The sequence below is a fragment of the Phycodurus eques genome, chromosome 9, assembly GCF_024500275.1.
Source record: "Phycodurus eques isolate BA_2022a chromosome 9, UOR_Pequ_1.1, whole genome shotgun sequence".
In the NCBI taxonomy this organism is placed as follows: domain Eukaryota; kingdom Metazoa; phylum Chordata; class Actinopteri; order Syngnathiformes; family Syngnathidae; genus Phycodurus; species Phycodurus eques.
This window is the reverse complement of record NC_084533.1, coordinates 11,557,796-11,581,371: the sequence shown is the minus strand read 5'-3', so window position 1 is coordinate 11,581,371 and position 23,576 is coordinate 11,557,796. Positions and strand designations below refer to the sequence as shown.

Here is a 23,576-nt window from a genome sequence, read left to right as displayed (position 1 = left end):
CAATTTGGGCTTCCAGCTCATAAAACCTACAAAATCAGGAATTCAAAAAATATTAATACGGTGAACAAATCAGCCCAAATTCTGGAGGCCATAAATGTTTTAAACTGCGTGTCACACACTAATCATCTACTAAACTCAAAGCACCTGCATAGCTTTCCCCAAGTGTCATTAAACTGCTTCAGTTTGGTTCAATTGCCTCAGTTGGGTTCAATATGGGGAAGACTGCAGACTTGATAACTGGCCAGAAGACCGTCATTGATACCCTCCATACGATGGGTAAGCCACAAAGGTTCATAGCTAAGGAGGCTGGCTGCTCTGTCCAAGCATATCAATGGAAAGTCTAGTGGAAGGACAAAATGTGAATGTGAAGATGCACCAGCAAAAGAGATGACCGTGGGCTTCAGCGGATTACCAAAACAGAGACGATTCAAGAATCTAGCAGAGCTCCAGAAAGAGTGGAATGAGGCAGGAGTCATCGCTTCAAAAACCACCACATTCAGACGCATCAGGGAGATGCGCTACACCTGTCGGGTTCCTCGGGTCAAGCCGCTTCTAAGCCTGAGCCAACGTAGGAAGCGTCTCAACTGGGCCAAGGCGAAGGAGGACCGGACTATTGGCCAGTGGTCCAAGGTCCTCTTTTCTGTTGAAAGTAAAGTGTGCCTTTCATTCGAGAATCAAGGTCCAAGGGTTTGGAGGAAGACGGGGGAAGAACAGAACCCAAATGTCTACAAAAATATCCAGAAAAGATAAACCAATACAGGAGAGAGATAGTAGCTTTAATGCACGCCTTGTTAAATACACATCGCGCCATGAAATGTTTTCAGGCAAACAAAAAAGAAAAAAAGTGCACAAGCTAAACAGCAATGTTGTGCGTATTTACAGACAATTGCATCAAACATGACAGAAGAGCAAAAAGCTGAATTCAACGAGACAACTGCACGTGTAACGTAGATGTGCGTATACAATATTTGTTAACGATGATGCAGCAAGTTCTGAATTTTGGTTCTGATTTAAAAAATTAAAAACAATTAAGAACTGGGAACTGTTTGTAAACATGAGGTAGTATGTTCACTCTCAACTTAGGGTAGGCTGTTTCCGGTCCACACAAGCCTTTAAATTTGCAATTTTCAGCTTGCCAACAGAAGATAATGGCTTTTAAAAGGCTCTATAGTTCATAGTGATTATATATGCAACTGAATATAAAATAAGTTCACTAGTTTGTTGTAAATCTAGGCACAAGTATTGGTGATTTGATTGAAGAACAGTGGTCCTATGTATCTGAGGATTTTGCCGACTTCCGTTGCTACATGCACTTAAAACAGTTACATAAAGTACACACTTTACATTTGTTCCACAATGACAGATTAAAACACACAGTTTTTTTTTTTTAAAGGTTTCCAAAGCTGATATACGTGTGAAGAATATCAGTAACAGCATACATTTTATTGTATAAAGCAAATGAAAAAAAACTTGCATAATTTTCAACAGTGAAAACAAAGATTGCACAGGCATACTTGTGTATGCTAAAGGAACACACAAAAAATGTTTTGTATTAAGTGCAGTGTTCCCGAAGTGCTGAGGTCAATTTGAGGGCGAGCCCCTTTCCAAAATGTGACCTGAGGCATCAGAAAAGTTCAAATGAACACGTACATTATACATTCGAACATGAGCAACACTTAAAGCAACGTGATTATACGTTATATCATATAGCTCATTTCAAAGTCACAAGAGACACTTTTCACGACTCTCGTACACAAAGCAGCAGCACGATAAGGTGGTGCTTCAAGGTCATATTTAGAAAAATATGACGTTTGAGACTATGGCAGCATGGCACATAAGCAGAGAGAGCCAATCACAAGTGTCAGCTTTTTTAGGAGTTCTCAACTGTAACTTAATTACCCCCCCCCCCCCCACCCCCCCAGTAATGAAATAGATTACAATGAAATGACATCATTTCATTATATGTAATTAGTTACTCCTCAACGCTGCTAACAGTTGAGAGGTTCTGGGTTCAAATCTTGTTTTCTGGTCTTCCTGTGTGGAATTTACATGTTCTCCCAGTGCTTGCGTGGGTTTCCAAAAAACATGCACGTTAGGTTAAGCGGGAACTAAAATGTCCATAGGTGTGAATGCTTGTTTGTTGAAAATGAACAGGATGGATGTTTCTGTCCCGTTCTCTTTTACATTTAATACAGAGCAGTCTCATTGGCAGTTATGATTGAGGCCTGTGACTCATGCCAATCAACAAATGGCCTTGTAAACACTGTATGACCATGGAAAACAATCTGACTAATTCTGTCTACAGTATGTACCTGCACTGCAGCTATGAGATGAAAGACTAGTTTTGAGCTCCTGGGTTGCCAGTAACTCATGATCCTGTCGTGCACAGGTGTCAAACTGGTGGCTCGGGGGCCAGATCCGGCCCTCCACGCCATTTTATGTGGCCCGCAAAAGCAAATCAAAAGTGCTCATTGGGTTCTGGTGCAATACCATTGCGATATGTGCAAGCATTTTTTTGTTACCAATCCCACTTTGAAAATAAATGTAATAGTCTAAAAACATGTTTTTATAGGCTTCTGATTTCAAAACTGCTTATTCATCAATGTGTTGTGTATACTGTATGTAATTACAGTAGATGAGGTAATCTTTCATTTATGTGGGTTCACAGTTGTAGCGGCCCTCTGAGGGAAGTCATAACTACGATGTGGCCCGTGACAAAAATTAGTTTGACACCCCTGCTGTAGCGCAACCTGGGTTTGCCAGCCCGGCATCCCTTTGGTTCCTTTTTGTCCGTCTAGGGGCTACCATAGCGCTTGCTAGTGTTCAGCAAAAGAATATTTTTTTTGTACGCAACAAGTCATTACATTTGTTTGTGGCATCGTGCTTCACTCTGGCTATTTGCATACATATATAATCTAAACGTCAGCCAGAGAAGGAGAAAAAAAATTACAGCGGGCCCAACTTCACAGACCATAAAGGACAAAAAAGCGAGGGATGGTGCTAGGCTGTAATACAATACTTTTCATTTGTGACCTCAACTACTTTAGAGGGACATAATAATCAGTTAATTAATTGTTAGACTCGATTGTGGGGCAAAGGTGGTTAATCATATTCTGAAGCTATTGAGATACTTGGCTTCAACCAGCAGAGGGGCTGTTGATTGATTAAGTCTCAACTAGTTTACGCTCTACAGAAGAACAACATGACGAAATCAGACCTTAGTTGAGCTACATCCACTCTACCCAAATACTGTATTCAGGGCAGTTCAGATCCGTGTAAAAATATCAAAAATAGCAATAATTGATCATTTTACCCATTGTCGATTAATCGAATTGAGTCAAATGCCCCCACCTATTTTTCTTCTAAACTCTTGCACCTTTGGCAACCCATGCTACACCGCTTTTTCCCCCACCACTCTATAAGTTTCCATTAAACACAAAATGTAGATGCCAACAAACGCATCACAAAACAAATGGATACTGATGATTGCCTATTGAAAGAAAGCCACATACTGTACAAGTTACACCTGACAATTGCAATGGAGTAGCTGATGTTTTTGTGGGATCGGCACCTCTAGTGTAACTGGCTACCAGTGGTTGCACGCCCCTTACAAGTTGAGCTTATCGGAGGTGTAAACACTGGCGAAAGTGGGTTCTGAGGAGAGTGGCGGGTCGGAGGGAAAGCGCAGCCCTTTGAGCTCAAACCTCGGGCCGGGGTCCGAGGGGGGACAGTCAAATGCCAGGGACGGAGCGGGAGCGGCCTCGTGCCCAGTGGACACAGCAGCCTGGGAAGATTGAAAAACAGAAATGTACTTGGTAAGTAGAACTCAAGGTCAGATCGTAGATTTGTTGTTTTATCAACGCTTTAATCACCAACCACATTCAAACTCACGTTAAATGGGAGTCAGCACTAAACTTCCACCTTTTAAAGTGCCTCTGATTAACCCCAAATCAAGTTCAGATGTTCTAGTAGGCTTTTCCTTACATTCTTTTTTTGCTTTCTAGCAGAAGACTGAAGGTTTTGTGCTAAAACTGACTGTGATTTGGAACTGTCCTTAAATTTCCCCCTACTCTAACTAAGGCCCCCAGTTCCAGAAAAACAGCCCCAAGCATGATGTTTGGATCAAAAATACCTTTTGGAATTATAGCCAAAAAGTTCAACCTTGGATTCCAACCAAGTGTATGCGTGTGATTTTTTTTTTTTTTTATTTGTAAGGGAAGGCTTCCATCTTATGTGTGGTTAACACCCACTACTTGCCAGACATTCCTGCAGATCCTTCAATGTTTGTGTTTGGCCTCTTGGCAGCCTCCCTGACCAGTTCTCATCTTTTCATGAATTGTGGTGGGATGTCCAGTTTTTCTAGATAATGTCACTCTTCTGCCATATTTCCTCCACTTGATGAGAACTCATTTCACCATCTTCCACTGTATATTTAATGGCTCTGTTGTATCCTTCTCCTGACTGATAACTTTGAACAATGAGATCCCTCTCAGGACTATGGCTTGTGCTGTAAGATGTGATGACAAAAATGTCAGGGAAAGCCTACAAGAACAACTAACCCTTTTTTTTGGTGTTAATCAGAGGCACTTTTAATGGGGACAGGCATGCGCTGACTCCCATTTAACATGAGTTTGAATGTGATTGGTTAATTCCGAACACAGCCACATCCCTGATTATAACAGTTGATCTCAGTTTTTTTGTTGTTGTTGTTATTTTGAACCCTTTCCAAAATATTTAAATACTTCAAAAGTTTTGAAATGATTTATATAGTTCTCATTTTTTACTGTATATCACAAAAACCTGGAATTTGAACAGGGGTGTGAAGACTTTATCTCCACTGCACACTAACAGACCTTGTCTGTGTGATACCATCATGACTTGAAATGACTACTGCAGTGTTCCCTCGCTATATCGTGGTTCAACTATTGCGGATTCAGCGCATTGCAGATTTTTTTTCATATTCATATCGTGCATAATTTGCCATCGTGCGAGATTTAGCGTGAATGCTGTCGTTTTTTTGCAGTAAAACACAGTAAATGCTTCCTAGCCTACCGTTAAAACTAGAAGAAAATGAAGCATTTGTTACAATATATTACAAGGAATACAATGTATATAGAGTACAGTACCACTGTGCATTACTGTTTACGTTGTTTAAGAGTTCAAAAGTTAATAGAAGTGATGGGAAGATTAATAAGAGCCTGGGGAGGTTTATACAGCTTTAAAATATGTATAAATAATCCCCCAAAAATGTGGTCGATACTTCACAGAGTTCACCTGTTGCGGAGGTGGTCCGGAACCTGATTAACGCAGAGACAAGTACTGCAATCAACAAATCTCTGTATCTGGTGTGGCTGTGTACCTCAAACTGCGTCGGGGTCGGATCCGGATGGATATCCACTCTGTTGTACGCCTGACGGTGAAACAGCATGTTAAGTCACTGCCGGAATAAAGATGATTTATATACACTTGCCAGCCACAACTACTCAATGAGATCCAGTAGTCAAGCCATTTTATAAAGAACTTAAATGTAAATATAATACAGTTAATAATAAAAAGGGACACACGTCAGTAAGCCGCGGTGTAGTACTACTACCACCGCATCCTAAAACCGCAATAATAAACATCCTTCTAACCATTTTCTACACCGCTAAGACTCGTTAGGGTCGCGAGTAAACTGGAGCCGGGCCCAGGTGATTTTGGGAAAGAGACTGCCTGGCGACCAGTCCAGGGCGTACCCCGCCTTTAGTCCAAAGTCAGCTGGGGTAGGCTCCAGCTCACCTATACCACTGAACAGGATAAAAGGTGGAAAAAGACATTACAGGTGGTCCGAAGGAGGCGGAGGCGGGCGCAGGGGAAGGTTCCCGTGGGACGACAGGATTCGCAGGCTGATACGAGTAAGTTACAGCAGGTGGCGCCGCAGAGCAACTTGGCCCTGTGGGTTGATTTGAGTCCTGCAATTTGAAGAAGGAATTATTTTTTTTTTAGTTTGTGATTCTGAGAGGTCATTTCAGGTGGTACCTACATGGTAATGCACTAGCTGCACAGGTCCTGGCGCTGCTTCCCGAGTCCTTTGAGGAGGGTTTGTTTTGGAAGCAGTCTTTTTACAACAGCATCTTCTGATGCAGCAACAGCAGAGAGCCACCACAGCAACAATGGCGACAAAAACGATTACATAAACATACGCAGGGGCATGTACTGTAAAAGCAGAGAGATGATGACTAAGTCATACATGTGAAATACCATAATACATCAAAATATTTATTTACGCTAAATGTACGCTGTCTCACCCTCTTCGACCTCCACGTTGGTCATAAACACCAAGTGTCCATCTTTGTCTCGGAACTTATAAGTGCCAGAATCTTCTACCTTAACAGGAGTAATTTCTATGCCGTCACTCTCCAAGGAAATTCGCTGCTCCAAAAAGTTTTCATGCTTTCTGGATAGACGTCCAGAACGAATCACTTTTATGGAATCCGAATCGTCCCCGACCGGTATGAAGGTCATGTCCCACGGAGTAAATTTCACAGGGTATCGCATGAAGAGGAGTGATTCCTCCTTGGGTTGATACTTATTTGTGTGCTCTGTGTGGGATAAAGAGGGGATTGTTAAAGACAAGCCGTTGTTCAGTACACGGATCATTTTCATACAATTTGATCCTAGGCCGAGTACGCTTACTCTATGTGAACTTCTGATTTTGAAGAAAGTAATGAACAATGGTCTTTAAAAAAAAAAAAATCCTTCATTATTCTGGCATTTAGCAAATAGAAACAATTGTGGTAATCCTAGTAGACCTACAGCAGGTAAGGTTTCATCTGATCAGTGACCGCGGGAGTATGAAGAGGCTTTTACTCTTCAGTGACCCTAACGTATATTTTTGGAAAACTGAGAGGAAGTTAGAGTAAACTACTACGTCACCCGGACATGTGTATGCCAAGACCACAAGCTCGTCAACATTTTGCCATGACATATACTGTATTTCCTACCAAAACTCACCCGTTACTGTGAGCTTTTTCCTCCACAACAAAGTGTAGTCTTTCTTCCGAAAATTGTAGTAGCCGTTGTCATCCTGTGTGAGCTCTGACATGTCCCAGGCATTTTCCTTCACGCGGCCCCTGGATGCGGCACTGGTCTGAGTGTCGCTGCGATTCCACAGGATTACTGGGTCCGAATTGTCAATTTTAAAGAATTCCAGGATTTCTGCAAGACTGGGAATATCGACACGATACCAACCATGGTAATACCTCTGCACCTCATCAGCACATTCTAGGAACAGACAGAAAAAAATGCTTAGTGTACTTTAAATTACTAAGTACAGTCGACCCCCGCCTATAGGGACCGAGCCTGAGGGCGAATAGCAAAAAGCTGCGAATAATTGACGGCCATTATAACTGCTATGAAAAAAATGCATGTTCATTTTTTTCTGGAAAGAAAACAATTACAGGAAAACACCACCAATAAGCAGTTTCTGCGAAAAATGGGGGTAGGCTCCCAAAAATCAAATAATAAAAACACTAAATATATATTTTTTAAGCCGCGAATAGGTGTCCGCAGGTGCCGAACGACAATTATGCAGTGGGCCACTGTATAAGAAAAACAGTTTTCACCTAGGTTTATTGTTTGTTTTAAATCTTAAAAAGTGGTGGTAAACTTCTTCTTTTTTTTGTATCTTGGCAAAACAGTGAACCGCCCTTAGTCGCTGTTTGGCATTTGCAAATTCTCATTTTTGCACGTTTTTTTTTTAAGAGCGTATTCTCCGTTATTCGCTGTTTCAGTGCTCAGGCGAAGGGAATGCATAATTAGTTTGGCGCATTCTGGTGGACTCTTGGTGCTGTTGTTCGGTTTCATTTGTTTCCTGAATGCGCCTGGTGGTAAAAGTAAGTTTCTCCCTCTCTCCCGATGCAGTTATTAAGTCTACGTTACCATTACAATTTGTCTGCAGTTGCTAACATTTAGGTGTCAATGCCAAAAGGTGTGTTTAATGACTTGATATCGTTTGTGTAATGTGCTAGTGCGTATGTTTGATTATCCTGTGTGATGTGATGATATTTAGGCTAGTATGCTAATTAATACTATTGGCCTCATATGAAGGTGCTTTGTTTGTGTTGAACAATTCAACCACTCAGTACAGTCATTTATGGAATATGGATTCATCACCAATGTCAGTGTATCAGTTTAAAATGATCTTACCGAAAACTTTCAGTGAGATGCGATTTAAAAACATGCTACCAAATGGAACTGAGAAATAGCCGTTATCTTTTTCTGTCACATGTTCCAAAGAAAGACTGGCAGAGGTAACCTTTAAACGTGGGTCAACTGCCTGCAAAAGAGGACAACACAACAGAGGTTTTGGATGACATTTGAGCTTTGCTTTTTTTTAGGATTCTGAGTGAGATCCTCATCAATATGGAATGCACACCTTGCCATTTTCAAACACGAGCCTCCTGCCTTCACCATTCTTTGGAGTGAAGTAAAGCTTCCCAGTGAATCCAGGTGGTGAATAGTCGAAGGGAAAGCGAAAGGTTCCACCATAGCACAATTCATACTGTGTAATACAGGAACCTGGAATTGAACACAATTAGATATAATATTAACGCTCCTATTTGTGTCCACCTTTTTTTTTTTTTTTTTTTTTTTACCATTTAAGCAGGCTTAATGTGAAACTTCCCACAGGGGAGGATTTTGGTCTGACTTTGTTGTTTCCAACGTCAGGGCTCTAAATACTACAGTATATATATATATATAAATCAGACACACATTTTTTGTCTGGCTCTATCTTGGACACTTTTGTCCAATTGAAACACGTGAAACACTATTTTCTTTAATTCCTTGTTATTTACTGGATTAAATCGTACAATTTGAGTAAAATGGGTTTTGTTAAAGACACAACACTTGAAACTCTTTGGAGTTTTCTACCAGATTACCTCATTTATAAATGTTTGTAGAAGGGACTCATTTTTATGTAATATTCTTAGTTTCCGAAAGAGGCGCTTAATGGGTTTCTGCCTTCCAATGGAGCAAATGAATGCTGCAAAAACAATTTGTTAGAATTTGCCTGAATTTCCATATTTTCAAAATGTTGTCAAGAACATTACTGCGGGACAGTTATTGCAGTATGTACTGTAATAGGATGAAAAAATAAGTATGCATACTGTTTAATAGCACAACATAATAATTACTCTGTAATTGTTCAATTATGGCTTCGATATTTGTTATTTTAATGTTTTTACTGCGGATTTTATGGCAGACCCAGTTGCAGCCCGAATCAAAGTATATGAGATTTCGACGTGCTGCCGTCAAAAATATCTGTCTATGGATTAATTCGCCTTTACCGATTCTCAACCTTGGTTAAAAAAAAAAAAATAATAATAAAAATGTTTTAAAAGGTCGATTAAATCAGATTAATTAGATCTCAAAAGTCAATTAAAACTCAACCCTCTATTTTGTAAACAAAACGATAACATTGCTGATACATTGAATTGCATGGTCAATCATTGAGATGTATAGATGTTTTCTCTTGCATGCTATTTATATAATATATTTATACATCTGGGGCGTCCGTGGATCCGTGGGTAGAGCGGGTCGTCCAGTGACCGAAGGGTCGCTGGTTCAAATCCTGCCTCTGACTGTCCGCATGTCAAAGTGTCCTTGGGCAAGACACTGAACCCTAATTTGCCCCCAGTGGGCCTGGCAGCGCCTTGCATGGCAGCAGCTGCCCATTGGTGTATGAATGCGTGGGTGAATGTGAGACTTTGTAAAGCGCTTTGGGTATTTTGCTGGTGTAGATCAAGCGCTATATAACTGCAGTCCATTTACCATATAGTTATATTTTCTATATCCACTATTGCTACTGAAATGATGGAAATGTTCCCATTGTGGGACTAAGAAAGGTTATGTTATCGTATATTACACATATTTATTATAAGTAATGATATAATGCCATCAAGCAGATTTTTTTTAAAAACAATATTGTATTTGTTTCATGCAAAATTAATTCATGAAATTTTTGTCACGGTGGCCAGACACAGCACTGTACTGGCCAGTAATGTTGGACGCTGGATGCCCCTTCCCCCATTATCCGGAACAATCGGTGTTACGGCCGTAACGAATCAGCGTTCAGTGGTTTCCGTAACAAAATACGGACGTTCTGTAACATTTGACAACTCTGCATTTGGGTGGTAGAATCAAGATTTTTTTTTTTGCCTGAGTATCAGAAGGCCTTTAAGTGATACCCTTGCTATCCATCTTGAGGTCCATTTACTAGTATACTAGCACATGGACCTTAAGATTAATCTTTCTAGTTAGGACAAAGTGCACATTACTAGTAAAAAAAATGTCCACTACAACTGCCTTCCACTGTATGACATTTTTGCACAATGGTAGGATGACTTTACCATACTAGTAGGAAAACTATATGGGTGTTTTGATACTACTAGTAGGGTCCAGAAGGCTACTAGTGTGTAACAAATACCTACTAATTGAGCCTTGTAGTGTTACTAGTGCAGCACACTAGTTTACTAGAAAGTTTTAATTGCGTACTAGTAGGCCAAAAGTGGCACTAATAGTTGTTTTACAAGTACGCTAATTTGTCCTACTAGTGCACAGGTGTCAAACTCAAGGCCCGGGGGCCAGATCCGGCCAGCCACATGATTTTATGTGGCCCGCAAAGACAAATCATGTGTGTCAACTTCCATGATTCTTAAAATCTGTACCAAGATTTCAAATCGTCATATTTGTCGTAAATAACATTGAGATATTGCAAGCATTTTTTGTGTTACAAAATATGAACCCATTACCCCCGATTTCTGATTCCAACACTAGTTTATAAATTTCGGGTGTAATAATATGATGTGGTGATTCCGAAGAGGACCCAAAAAAAAAAAATAGAAATAAATGATGAGGTGATTAAAGATTTGTATGCTTTCACAGTCACAACGGCCCTGTGAGAGAAACCTTAACTACAATGTGGAGCGCGACAAAAATGAGTTTGACACCCCTGTAACTAGTGCGAACAAAGCGCGTAGCAGTACATAGACCTTAAAATGTACGTAAAAGACGGCTTTCCATAGAGAGTAGCGTCCGTGTTGGTTGTGTGGAGCTGAGCTTTTACTCACCACAGCGGAAAAAACATGGGAGCAGAAGGAATGCGAGCAACATGACCTGCACAGAAACAACACAGACAACTATGAAGCCGTCAACGCACAGGGAAACAAAAAGACATACGGGATTTTAAAAGTAACTTGTCGTTACTCACTCGGGTATTAATGGGCGTTTACCCCCCTTGAAGAAGACGAGTTACGGCAAATTGCGGTAGTCTAAAAAGGACACGCAAACTGGGCGAGGCTTTGATCTCACGTGGGCGTCAATACTGCGTAGGATGTGCGCATACTGCACATTGCCACTTAGAATCAGATTCGAATCAGAATCAGAATCAGCTTCATTTACCAAGTATGTCCAAAAAACACAAGGATTTTTCACACTCTTCTCTTAGTTCTGGCAGCGTGCAAGTCCTCCAGGGTGGGTACGGGGGTACCGACCATCCTTTCAGCACTTTCGATTGTCCGTTGCGGTCGGACTTTGTCCTTTTTTGTAGCAGCACCAAACCAGACTGTGATGGAAGAACACAGGACTGATTCGATGACCGCTGTGTAGAACTGCCTCAGCAGCTCCCGTGGCAGGTCCTGCTTCCTCAAAAGCCGCAGAAAGTGCATCCTCTGCTGGGCCTTTTTGAAGACGGAGTTGATGTTGATCGGCCACTTCAGGTCCTGAGAGACCGTAATTCCCAGGAACTTGAAGGTCTCGACGGTTGACACAAGGCAGCTGGACAGCGTGAGGGGCAGCTGTGGCGAGGGATGCCTCCTGAAGTCCACGATCATCTCTACAGTCTTGAGCGTGTTCAGCTCCAGGTTGTGTCGGCCGCACCGCAGCTCCAGCCGCTCCGCTTCCTGTCGATATGCAGACTCGTCACCGTCCTTGATGAGGCCGATGACAGTGGTGTCATCTGTAAACTTCAGGAGTTTGACAGCCGGGTGCGCTGAGGTGCAGTCGTTCGTGTAGAGAGAGAAGAGCAGCGGAGAGAGGACACAACCTTGGGGCGCCCCAGTGCCTCAGATATGACACAATTCAGCCCCAAAAGTTCTATTTTGGTTTCATCAGACCAGAAAATTGTATTTCTGCAGGTCTGAGAATCTTTAAGGTGCCTTTTGGAAAACTCTAAGCGGGCTGCCATGGGCCTTTTAGTGAGAAGTGGCTTCCGTCTGGCCACGCTACCATAAAGGCCTAATTGGTGGAGTAAGTTAGCAATGGTTGACCTTCTGGATGGCTTCTCCTATCCCCTCAAGGGAACACTGGAGCTCCGCCTTAGTGACCATAGGGTTCTTGTCCACCTCTCTGCTAAAGGCCCTCCTTCCCAGGTTACTCAGTTTGATCGGACGGCCCGATCTAGGAAGGGTCCCAGTGGTTCCAAACTTCTCCCATTTCCGTAATCGAGACCACAGTGCAGAAAACTATACTGAAATCAGCTTTAGAATAAGTCTGTAAGATAGCAAAATGTCTATTTTGATTTTTGATAGTCAAAATGCCTCATTTGCCTACCCTGTCCGCACGTGTACATGCATATACAGTAAATGTGTAATGATGTTGTATTGTGGTATATTGCTATATCAGAATAAATTTGAAAAAAAAAAAAAAAAAAAAATCACCTAAAAACGTGCTCTTTGAAAGGAATAAAACATGGGAGACACATTTGTTGCTTTTAGATATGTACATTTGGATATGATTGGATATTGTATTGTGATTATACGTGATAATATAACACAAGCCATTTGTGTCCTACATCAATAGTCACATGAAAAAAAAAAAACACATCAAATATGACTTGTCAGATGATAAGGTCAAACTCCTTGAGTAAAGCTAAAGTGAGTGTTGAATCTAACGGTGTGTGGTCTTTGTAAATGTGACGCTGACGGCTCTTTTTGTCTATTTTGACTGTATCAGGCTGACTCCCCCCCCGCCCCCTATTTGCAATCAATCTTTATGTTGGCGCAGCGGTAGACCTCGCCGCTCGTTAGCGTTAGCGCGCAATCGTTTGCGCAAAGAGCGTATCTATTCCCTTGGAGCTCACCAACGTAACGCAGTGTGCGAGGCTGTTAGCCTAAAAGGAATTGAGAATACAGCCGACACATCGCCGTAAATAACAGGAGGAAGCCACTGCGCGTGCGCGCTGCGGATCATCATTTATACGCGTTTATCCCCATTCATGTCAAACATTCCTGAATATATTCTTGTGGACTTGTTTCCGGCGTATCCTGCAGGTGGGTTCGGGCTGGTTCGGGTTAAAACTGTGATGACGTATAGATAATCAATAAGTGATCAAGCAGGGATCGTTGGACATGGCATGCGTGAGTGCAGGGGCGTCATCAGGCCGTCACGTCACTGAAGGCTCCTTTAGACATGTTTACCGCACCTTCCTCGGTGTATGCAGGTGTGCATGGACGATGGCTATCTTGAGTGCAACATAAGATATGACGGATGCACTAGTGTCTGTTTTTGCTTTGCTGCCACCTGTGTGCAAAGATGCACCAACCTGCTTTTGTTTTTGTCCCAATATAGGAGAAGATGTCTCACTGCGCCCTGGTCGCAATGCTCTGCAGCCTCCCTCTTGCTGTGGGTGAGTGAGCTGTCTTGAAATCATTTTGGTGCCACTTGCAGCCAAGATTCGTAGTTTGGGACAAAACCCAAAGAAGGTGGCTATCAAGACTGTAAACCTGTTCGCATCTGTTCACAACAATAATACTGAAGGTCAATGAGTCTTTCTATGATCTACAACTGTGCGGTGGCACCATTAGTGCCGTCAGAGATCCAAGTAGGTGTGCGGCCAGAAATGTTGATTTATTATAATTTATTTACTACAAATAAGTATCATCTATCTATGCCAGCGAAGTGTCGTGCAACAGCACCAATATTATTATTATTGTTATTATTATTATTTTTTTTGAACAAATCTGACGGCTGGTAATAAAGAAATGTAAAACTGGGTAAACCGCAGGAAACTAGATATTTATTTGTTTAAGTTTTCGTTTAACTTCTTAGGACATGCTGCTGAGCCTGGGAGCTCCCTGAAGTTTTTGTTTGAATTTTAAAACAAAGATATCTATTGTGTAACATTTTCCATTACTTTTTAAAATTTAATTTAATTTTAATTTAATCTTTTATGTCCTCTTATCAGGTTTGCACGATCATCTTGGTTGGAAATGCTCAAATGTCTTTTTTCCCCTGCTTGGCATTTGAGACAGTTGGAGTTCTCATTATTATTTGACATTTAAATGAGCTTTGCTCTTATTGGATCACTTATCTTCGAAAATGTAAATACGGAAAACAGCTTGGCTCTGATTGGTTCACACCAGAATCAGAATCATCTTTATTTGCCAAGTATGTCAAAAACAAACAAGGAATTTGTCTCCGGTAGTCGGAGCCGCTCGAGTACGACAACAGACAGTCAATTGACAGAGAATACTTTAGAGACATAAAGACATTGAAAAAAAACAGTAACTGAGCAACATTTTTTTGCTAGTAATCTGGTAATGCTGGTTCAATTTTTTTTTTTGACAATTGTCCTAAAGGATGCAGAGTCCCCTAGCATTTAGAGTAGTTGGAATGACTAATAGAACAATAGTCCAGTGCAATGACCATTGTGCAAAGGGCGCCGAGACTTCCAGAAATCAATGCAGTTTAAAGTGACTAGTAGTGCGATAATCTGGGACAATGTCGATTGTGCAAATGTTGCAGATACTACTCAGTCAGTCTACTCAGGCACATGAATGGCCAGTATTGGTCAACAACAGATATGCAAATAGTGCAGCGTGGCGAGACTACTACATTGAGTGCACGAGTAATGTATAATTGGCCTGACAGGGATGTGACAACAAACTCAAGACAGAAATTTGGCAGCATGTTGCAATGGAATTGTAAGTTAACTGTTTAAGAAGTTAATGGCGAGAGGGAAGAACCTGTTGGAATGTCTGCTAGTTGTAGTTTGCATTGTTCGGTTGCGCCTACCTGAGGGAAGCAGCTGGAAGAGCTGATGACCAGGATGTGGAGGGTGCAAGAGGATTTTTCATGGTCTTAACTTAGCTCTGACAGCGTCCAAGTCCTCAAGGGTGGGTAGAAGGGTACCGACAATCTTGTCAGCAGTTTTGATATTCCGTTGCAGTCGGAGTTTGTCCTTTTTTGTGGCGGCACCAAACCAGACTGTGATGGAAGAACACAGAACTGATTCGATGACTGCTGTGTAGAACTGCCTCAACAGCTCCTGTGGCAGACCGTGCTTCTTCAGAAGCCGCAGGTCTTGAAGGTCTCGACGGTTGACACGGGGCAGTTGGACAGCGTGAGGGGCAGCTCTGGCGAAGGATGCCTCCTGAAGTCCACGATCATCTCTACAGTCTTGAGCGTGTTCAGCTCCAGGTTGTGTCGGCCGCACCACATGGAGATGATGTGGTGTACCTCAGCCTCACCTGCTTTGTCCTGCCTGTCAGGAAACTATAAATCCACTGGCAGATGGCAGATAACACAATATTGAAAAAGACTTCAAGGCTATATCTCAAGTTCTGAAATATTCAGTACAAAATTGTTCACTGTCTTTGCACATTTTCAGCACTTCAACCATATTTTTATATCTTTAGAAACAAATCACGAAATTCACTTTACAGGCTGTCTAACTTGTTAAAGGGTCATTCATGACACTAGTGGGTATTGCACTGTGTTTGGTGAATAAACATAATTTTACTTCTTTACAGGTTGGGTCATACTGGGTGAGCTAACAGAAAAAAAAATCATCATATTCTTTTCTACTAGGAAATGGGGAAAACAATTTTCTTGACTTCTTTTTCCTTTTTGACAGGTGACAGAGAAGAAGTCCAGATAGTTTGCGCCGGGAAGGAATTCAGTTTGCCGGTCTACTCTACATCAAGAACCGTGACTTTTACTCCGAACACTGCAGGACCGAGGCGTGTTCTCCTCGAGAAGACAATTGTGAGGGCAAGAGTTAGTTGTAGATCCTCTTTCCGTTCAAATGCACACAGTTAACAAACCTATTTTCTTTATTTAGGTGAATGACGCTCGTTTTGAGTGGACTAAAGACAAAATGCTGGTCCTGAAAAATGTGACTCATGCGGACCAGGGACTTTATTCTATCAAACTGTCTTCTGGATTCACCTATGAGACTGTTCGTCTGACGGTTTCAGGTTGGATCGTTTTCACTGTTTTGTCAAATCAACACCTTTCAGTTTATTTTTTGACGATGTTTTTTTTTTTTTTTTTTTTTTTTTTTTACCTGACTTTTAAGCTGAAATAGACTAAACGAATATCTATACATCTGCTTTCCAAACAGTTTATCCTGTTCTTCTGTCAGGTAATGGTGCTCACCACGCCTCCAATTTACCAATACAGCTTTGCCTTGAGATACAAGTTCAGTTTGTTCCCGGACCATGCTCATAACTCAAAACACTCATCTCTCAAGTCATCTTTTCCCATTAGAACGAGTGAAATAGCTTTAATCTGTTCCAGCCTCCCCAAAAAAACAACCAATTGTTTTTTTTATTCTAATAAGGAAAATAGCTCTCTATTACATTTTACTTTATGAAAGCATATATCTGTATTCTGTATAGAATTAAACAATTTGCGCGTCATAATTTGTTGCAGCTCCTTCTGGTGTGTGTTACTTGGCCACTGGAGGGTATATTACAGTCATGCAGACAAGCAAATAAGATTTTCACAACAACTGTAAGTGAATCAGTGAACTGCGGTAATTTTAGTCATTTGTCTCAGAGTATAAATAATATGCCTGTATTGTTATATTGTCTGGCTACATTTGTTGTTACACTGTTTGTGTTCGTTAGCCCATCTATGGCATTTCCCATTATGTGTTAGCATTAGTGGACTTTAATGCAAAGTAATGTGATTGCTTTAAACACGTGTAATTCTCCTTTTTTATTATTATTTTTATATTAGTGTCATTTAGTATATCTTTAGTTTGACAGTAAACCTCAGCAGGGAGTGGCATTAAACAGTTTGAACCCTCTTTTTTTTTTTTTATATTGTTCACTGCCAAACTGCTGTTTATTGTGGAGTTGCCTCGAGTTTACTGCCATCACACAGCGCTTGTCTCAAATTTTTGCTTGCAAGTCAAAGCAAAAAATTGCCAGAACTACAGCTCGTATCTAAAAAAACCTCATAAGTCGGGTTACTCGTATCTCAAGGCACCCCTGTATGTTGCAGTGAGTTGTGGAGCTTTATTTAGACAAAGGTAGAGCTTTGCTGCAGTTTTGAGGCATTTATAAGCAATTACAGTAATCCCTCGTTTACTGCGGGGGTTAGGTTCTGGACCACCCCAGTAATGGTGAATTCTGAAGAAGCCACCACATTTAAAAAAAAAACATTTATAGACATTTTAAAGCAGTATGAACCTCCTCAAACTCTTATGAATCTTCCCCACATGCCGATGAACCTCTACCATACTTTTATAAACACTTTCTATTCTCTTAACCACATTGTAAACTCTTAAACATACAATAAAGCACAGTAGTACTGTACACTATGTACGTTTTATTCCTTGAAATGTTTTTTTTATTATTATTATTTTTTTTTAAAACACAGTTTTAGTGTTTTAGGCTAGGAAGCATTTGTATGACCACAACAAAAAATTACAACATACACTTAAAATGCTATGATATTCCAAATAATGCACGATATGAACATGAAGAAAAATCCACCATGCGCTAAATCTGCAATAGGAGAACCCCAATATAGCGAGGGAACACTGAATAAACCTTTTTTGGGGGGGGGGGGTCAATTACGCACATATTTTCACTACCCCCTTGACTGACTGCCAATAATAATGCTACTATCAATATTAAATTTACATTTTGCCCCTCTCAAACATTTTTGGAAGATGGAAAGAATTACCAAAAAGAGAAAATGAGTAGAATTTAAAAAGCATAAACGACTCATTAAACAGTGTTTACATGCAAGCAAAGGAGTAGGAAGATGTATAGAGTTATGGAGACACACAAACATCCATTTTACAAGATTTGAGACACAGAGGTGATGGAACCTCAGTGCATAATGGTGGCACACTCGGCCTATGGCGTCATTAATTCAGCACAAAGCTGAACAAACCGTGAGGTAAAGCTTTCACAACAGGCTTTGAGTCTTCTCTCAAACCAAAGACTCCCAACTCAAATAACAATACAGTACCAGTGTCATTAACATGCATTCTTGATAGACTCAAGTCACTGTTTTGATCATCCTTTTCCTACCTTAGAATGCATCAAGTCATACTACAGAAACTATGGAGAAAACTTTGAGCACAATATCCCTGAGAACGGCTTCGTACTGGAGTTTGCTCCCCGAGGCGCTCCAGCCGAGGCGATGCCAATAGTCCTGTGGAACCGAACCGATCCTGATACTGGCATTGTGGGTCGGGGCCGGTTGCTACGAGACAGGAGGGTCTGGGTGGCAGACAGAGTCACGCAAGCCGACCAAGGCAACTACACAGTGAGAGACGCTGAGGGGAAAGTGTTGTCTCGCAGCACCCTCACTGTCCGTGGTGAGAGACAACTCAAGAGGACGAAGAGTCATATGTGTATTGTTTAACAACACTAACGATCGTATTTCTTTAAATCTTGTATTACGTCCCTGTACATGGATGCAGGACACACTTTCAATGTGACCCGCTTCACCAAAGAGTCTCTGAACCTCCCCCTCTTCCTCCCCGTGCCACGTGCCTACCTTATCTTCACCCCCACCCGACACCCTGACGAATCCTCGTTGGGTCCTTTCGACTCCAAGCCCCCCCGCGGTCCCGTGCAGTTAATGCGCGAGGGCCACATCACCGACCACGACATGCGGTACAGGGGTCTGGTCTCCGTGGGCAGGAACGGATCCGTCAACGAAGTGGTCATAGCGAGGTTGACCTCGAGGCACGATGGCGTCTATGAGATCAGAGACATTAATGGCAACCTGGTGTCTTCCACCTTATTGCAGGTGATTGGTGAGTAACAATTCCTCCCTTCTCCTTACAGCAACCCCCCGAAACACACTGGAGTGGACCATATAACTTCTTTAAAATATATTGAATTATAAACATGCAAGAATACAAAAACAGCAAAGACTAATTGATCTTGCATTGCACAAATAATAATAACAAAAAAAAGACTAAGAAACTTTAATAATCGTAAGATATATGGGCTGTGGAGGTTGATGGCTGTGCATCATCAGTGGCAGAATTTGCTCCAAAATATTTGAGGAACACACCTGAGTTTGCATACAAACACAATAACTTTGAAACGTGCATGCATTGAGCATGTAAATTAACATGTAAGTAATTCAACCCGACTGGTTAGAGCGTCAGCCACACAGTTCTGAGGACCCGGGTTCAATCCCCGGTCCCGCCTGTTTGGAGTTTGCATGTTCTCCCGTGCCTGCGTGGGTTTTCTCCGGGCACTCCGGTTTCCTCCCACATCCCAAAAACATGCATTAATTGGAGACTCTAAATTGCCCGTAGGTGTGAATGTGAGTGCGGATGGTTGTTTGTTTGTATGTGCCCTGTGATTGGCTGGCAACCAGTTCAGGGTGTACCCCGCCTCCTGCCCGATGACAGCTGGGATAGGCTCCAGCACGCCCGCGACCCTAGTGAGGAGAAGCGGCTCAGAAAATGGATGGATGGATAATTCAACCATCAAGACAGAAATAAGTCATTCATTCATCTTCCATACTTGCTTATCCTCACTAGGCCGGATTTGAACCCTGATCCTCAGAACTGTGAGGGAGACGTGCCACAAAATAATACCAATAAAGAGTCAAATAGCAGGCCAATTTAGGTGCACATGGACTATTTTACTGTTAAACTTTAGCAATGTCAACTTTGGCGGTGAAGGTGACAAAAAGGGTGACCCAAATGCAGTGAAGCAGGGAGGCAATGTAGGAGGGCAAGAATCTCAAAATGATATTTAATTTCATCAACATTAAAGGCAAGGATCATGAACTGCAATTGGCTGGCGAGTAGTGCAGTGTGTACCCGGCCTCCCGCCCGAACTCAGCTGAAATAGGCGCCAGCACAAATCCACAACCCTTGTAAGGATAAGCGGTTCTGGAAAATGGATGGCTGGATCATTGAGGCAAAAAATGCTATATTAACAAAGTCAAAAATCAAAGTTCAAGGTAACAAAGAAACAAGAGGGATAAACTCACCGAAACCATAACATGGGGAAAATGACCCACAGCAAGAGACGACAATCAACAATACAACAACAAGGACTGAAAGAAACCAGGGAACTAAATACAAGCAAACTGACGAGACATTGAGGAAAACCTGACAACATGTCACAAGTGGCTGGATGGAGCTGATTGGTTGACACAAGGTAGAGGGGTGAACAGCATTTGCATGTGTCATTCCAGATTTAAATATGAACATTCAAGAACAGACATCAGATCACTTAGTAGTATGTATATAGCGGAATTGAAATCATGATGGCACTAAAGTTGACTGAACAAAACAGGTTAAAGCGGGTTATAGTCTGTTCAGATTCGTTATCAGCATTATTGTCCTTAAAGAACACAAAGTAGGTCAGATTTGTTATTTGAAACGTATCAGCTATTGTATCGATTAAGTAAATTAGAGACGATCGTCAGGTTTCTGTGGGTTCCAGCACGTACAGGAATAAAAGGCAATGAAAAAGCTGATTCTTTTGCAAACCAAGCACTTAAACAAGAACAATGGTTGGGAATACCCTTTGGGATGGGTGAGGTCAAGGCTTATATTAAAAACAGAATGGCAAAAACTTTGGAATGGAGGTCACACAGGACGGCATTTCTATAAAATACTGAGTTGGAGAAAAGTGGGCTTCCAGTGTTCAGTCTCAGAAATGTACTGAACACTGAAGAAATTAAGCGAAAAGCCTTGTTTCCGTTTTTAAATGAAACAGGATTGATAAAGAGAACCTCATTTGTCGTTGATCTGTTTTTTATTTATTTATTTTGCTCCCAAATACTGCACATGTGTAGGAATGTCCTTTTGAGCCACACTCCAGCACAGTAGGTGGTCGGTAATGCATCTTGAACGTTGGATGCCACACGCCAACAAACAAAAAAAGAAGAAGAAGGTCGAGGGCTGACAAGAACAGGTGGAAACAAAAACCTAACGAGCATGACAAAGACATGAAGCTGGGTCACAAAAACACATGAAAGAAAACGAAATAATCGAAACCACAGAAACACAGATCATGACAAGCAAGTTGCAATGATCGATAACCTCTCACGGAACGTTAAGACCCGCTGTTATATCTGTCATTAAGCGCCTGTGTGGATGCTTACTTTTGTGAGCAAGCATCTTAGCAGAAGGCTAATAAATAATATGAGAAGTTAATATTGATATTAACGTTACTGCCTCGTCTCTCTAATTGTTCTAGAAAGGGGGGGCAGGTGGCGAGCTCTTCTCAAGTCCATCACTGTCCCTTCCGGCATGTTTGTGTCGCTGGCCGGTTTCATCCTGTTCATGAAGCGCTACCCCAACTGCAGCCTGTCGCAGATCATCGCCTGCCTCAGGACGAACCGCACGCCACAAGCCCAGCCCCCGAGGGTCAACATCCAGGTGAGCAGATTGGGACACCCAGGATGCCCTTTTGCTTGCAAGAGTTATATTTCGTTTAGTGCAATCTTAATATCCGAATATACAGACAGTGTATTATATCGCATTGCAGCATGGAAAGCCTTTCGGCATTCATGCAATCGCAAAGAATGAATGGACCTACAATCCTGTCTGGAGTCATCACCACACTATGACATACATACATTCATACATACATTAAAGAACAAACAAAAAAAATTACAAATAAATAATTTAGGAGAATTTTAAAGTGGGGATGTACTTTTTCATGTCTTTTACGCAGCCACATGACTGTTGTTTATGTCGATGTAGAACTACAGCCAGCCAAGCCCTCAGCCTGCAGGCTACTATAATCACGGCCAGCAGCAGGGGACGCCGAGAAAATGGACCCCGAGAGCCAGTCCGGTTCATACTGTACGGCGGATCACACCTAGGTTTCCATATAGGAGATACACACACATTGTATTTATTTGTTGCTGTTTGTATTTCCAGGGTTACACTCCCGTTACGGTAGGAACTCCACCTTGGCTCACTCCTGTTCATGCGAGGGCTGAAAATGTTGAAGGACAAAGATCCCCTTCTCTGAGCTCCCCCTGTCGCAATTCTTCTGCCGAGGTACGCCAGATGTTTGCATGTAGAAGCCGTTTATTTTTCATTAAATCACTTATTTCCTCCTTAGCAGGAAATACCTCACGAGGAAGAGAGGAGGATTTCCTTTCCAGTGGCTGGAGCATCAGATTGCCTGCAGTCTTCCGAAGGTTGCGTTCAATTCCAGATCAATAAGAAAGCAGTTCAAGAAAGGCAGAGCAACACGAATGAATTTTATTCCGCGCTGCCGCTGGACACGGATACGTCCGATGCCTGCAGTGTTTACACTTCCGAGAAGCTGAACTTCTTATAGTGCATGGAGAGGTGGCAGAGAAGCATGCATGAGAAGAAACAACTCACCTGTGCCTTTTGCAACGAAGCCTATATTGTACTTCCAGCGGTTTGACATCCATCCATGCATGTCATTATTGTCCGTGTAATGGTATTTTTGAAGCATGAGCTGAATATTATCCTTTCTGCTTCATACATTTATTCACTCTGACTGTGCCGGACATTCTCAAGTCTCTGCTGTCCTCGGATGCTACCTACCTCCAGACCCTCAGGACCACCGTGATATGCACTGTATATATTTGCTGAATCTGTGTTTGCGTGTGCGCTCGGTGAACTCTCCGCATATATAGGGCTTTAAGTAGAAATTTGGCCATTTGATATTAGCGTTTGCAAAAGGGAATATTAACTTATTGTACTAATATCGTGAAGGCATTTATTCTTGTCTTCATGTTGATCTCTTCTATTATCATGTGTCTGTGATGTAAGATCATTTTACCATAATAACTCCTGAGGCACTGTACAACTGTTTAACATGATGTAAAACGTTCCACCAAGTATTGCAACATCCTGTGAACCTTGTCAAGACCAAAATATCGACCACCAAATTCCTCCAAGTGACGGAAATGGCTGAACGTAATATTTTTGCAATGTGAAAATGTGTATCGTTCCTTTTAAAATAAATGTATATCTTATCAGATTCCAATCTGATCATGTTGTCCAGTACATTGAGTCATGTGCTCGGATTTTATATGAATTAGATTTAAAACTGTGTAACATTTAAGAGTTTGTGACAACAAAAATTGCTTCTCTGGAAATGCCTTTAATCAACAAGTACCGTACGATGAAATGTACATCGTATCCTCTGTATCCATAATTACCAGTAATTCTAAACAATATACTAACAACTCATGTAATTGGAATTTCAAAAAGACCAGTTAAAAAAAATGTGCAATGTTTCATGCAACTCAAAATCTAAATCAGACTGAGTTGAATTTCCCCTTCAGGTATTATGAATACAATGCATCTTTTAAAATGATAT

The 23,576-nt window shown here is 41.5% G+C and overlaps 2 protein-coding genes across 4 annotated transcripts; one reads left to right on the top strand and one right to left on the bottom strand.

Annotated features, from left to right (window-relative positions):
• Window positions 1-755: 755 nt before the first annotated feature.
• LOC133408148 (uncharacterized) lies at window positions 756-11,340 on the bottom strand. Its single transcript, XM_061686654.1, has 10 exons — window positions 11,252-11,340; window positions 11,112-11,157; window positions 8,417-8,559; window positions 8,188-8,317; window positions 6,994-7,263; window positions 6,288-6,581; window positions 6,023-6,195; window positions 5,820-5,951; window positions 5,360-5,410; window positions 756-3,784 (listed from the first exon to the last, which is right to left on the bottom strand). The coding sequence occupies exons 2-10, from the start codon at window positions 11,152-11,154 to the stop codon at window positions 3,608-3,610; spliced, it is 1,413 nt and encodes a 470-aa protein (XP_061542638.1). The 5' UTR covers window positions 11,155-11,157; window positions 11,252-11,340; the 3' UTR covers window positions 756-3,607.
• A 1,864-nt stretch (window positions 11,341-13,204) lies between these two features.
• Window positions 13,205-23,165, top strand: LOC133408181 (uncharacterized). Of its 3 annotated transcripts, none has more exons than XM_061686727.1 (11): window positions 13,205-13,310; window positions 13,609-13,666; window positions 15,291-15,806; window positions 15,896-16,026; window positions 16,103-16,238; window positions 18,317-18,601; window positions 18,707-19,045; window positions 21,462-21,643; window positions 21,971-22,072; window positions 22,151-22,273; window positions 22,338-23,165. In XM_061686727.1, the coding sequence occupies exons 5-11, from the start codon at window positions 16,139-16,141 to the stop codon at window positions 22,557-22,559; spliced, it is 1,353 nt and encodes a 450-aa protein (XP_061542711.1). In that variant the 5' UTR covers window positions 13,205-13,310; window positions 13,609-13,666; window positions 15,291-15,806; window positions 15,896-16,026; window positions 16,103-16,138; the 3' UTR covers window positions 22,560-23,165. The 3 variants fall into 3 exon arrangements, with proteins under 3 accessions (XP_061542711.1, XP_061542710.1, XP_061542709.1); XM_061686726.1 differs by lacking the exon at window positions 13,205-13,310 and adding an exon at window positions 13,326-13,480 and having other exon boundaries at window positions 15,792-15,806; window positions 22,341-23,165; XM_061686725.1 differs by lacking the exon at window positions 13,205-13,310 and adding an exon at window positions 13,327-13,480 and having other exon boundaries at window positions 15,792-15,806.
• The last annotated feature ends 411 nt before the right edge of the window (window positions 23,166-23,576 follow it).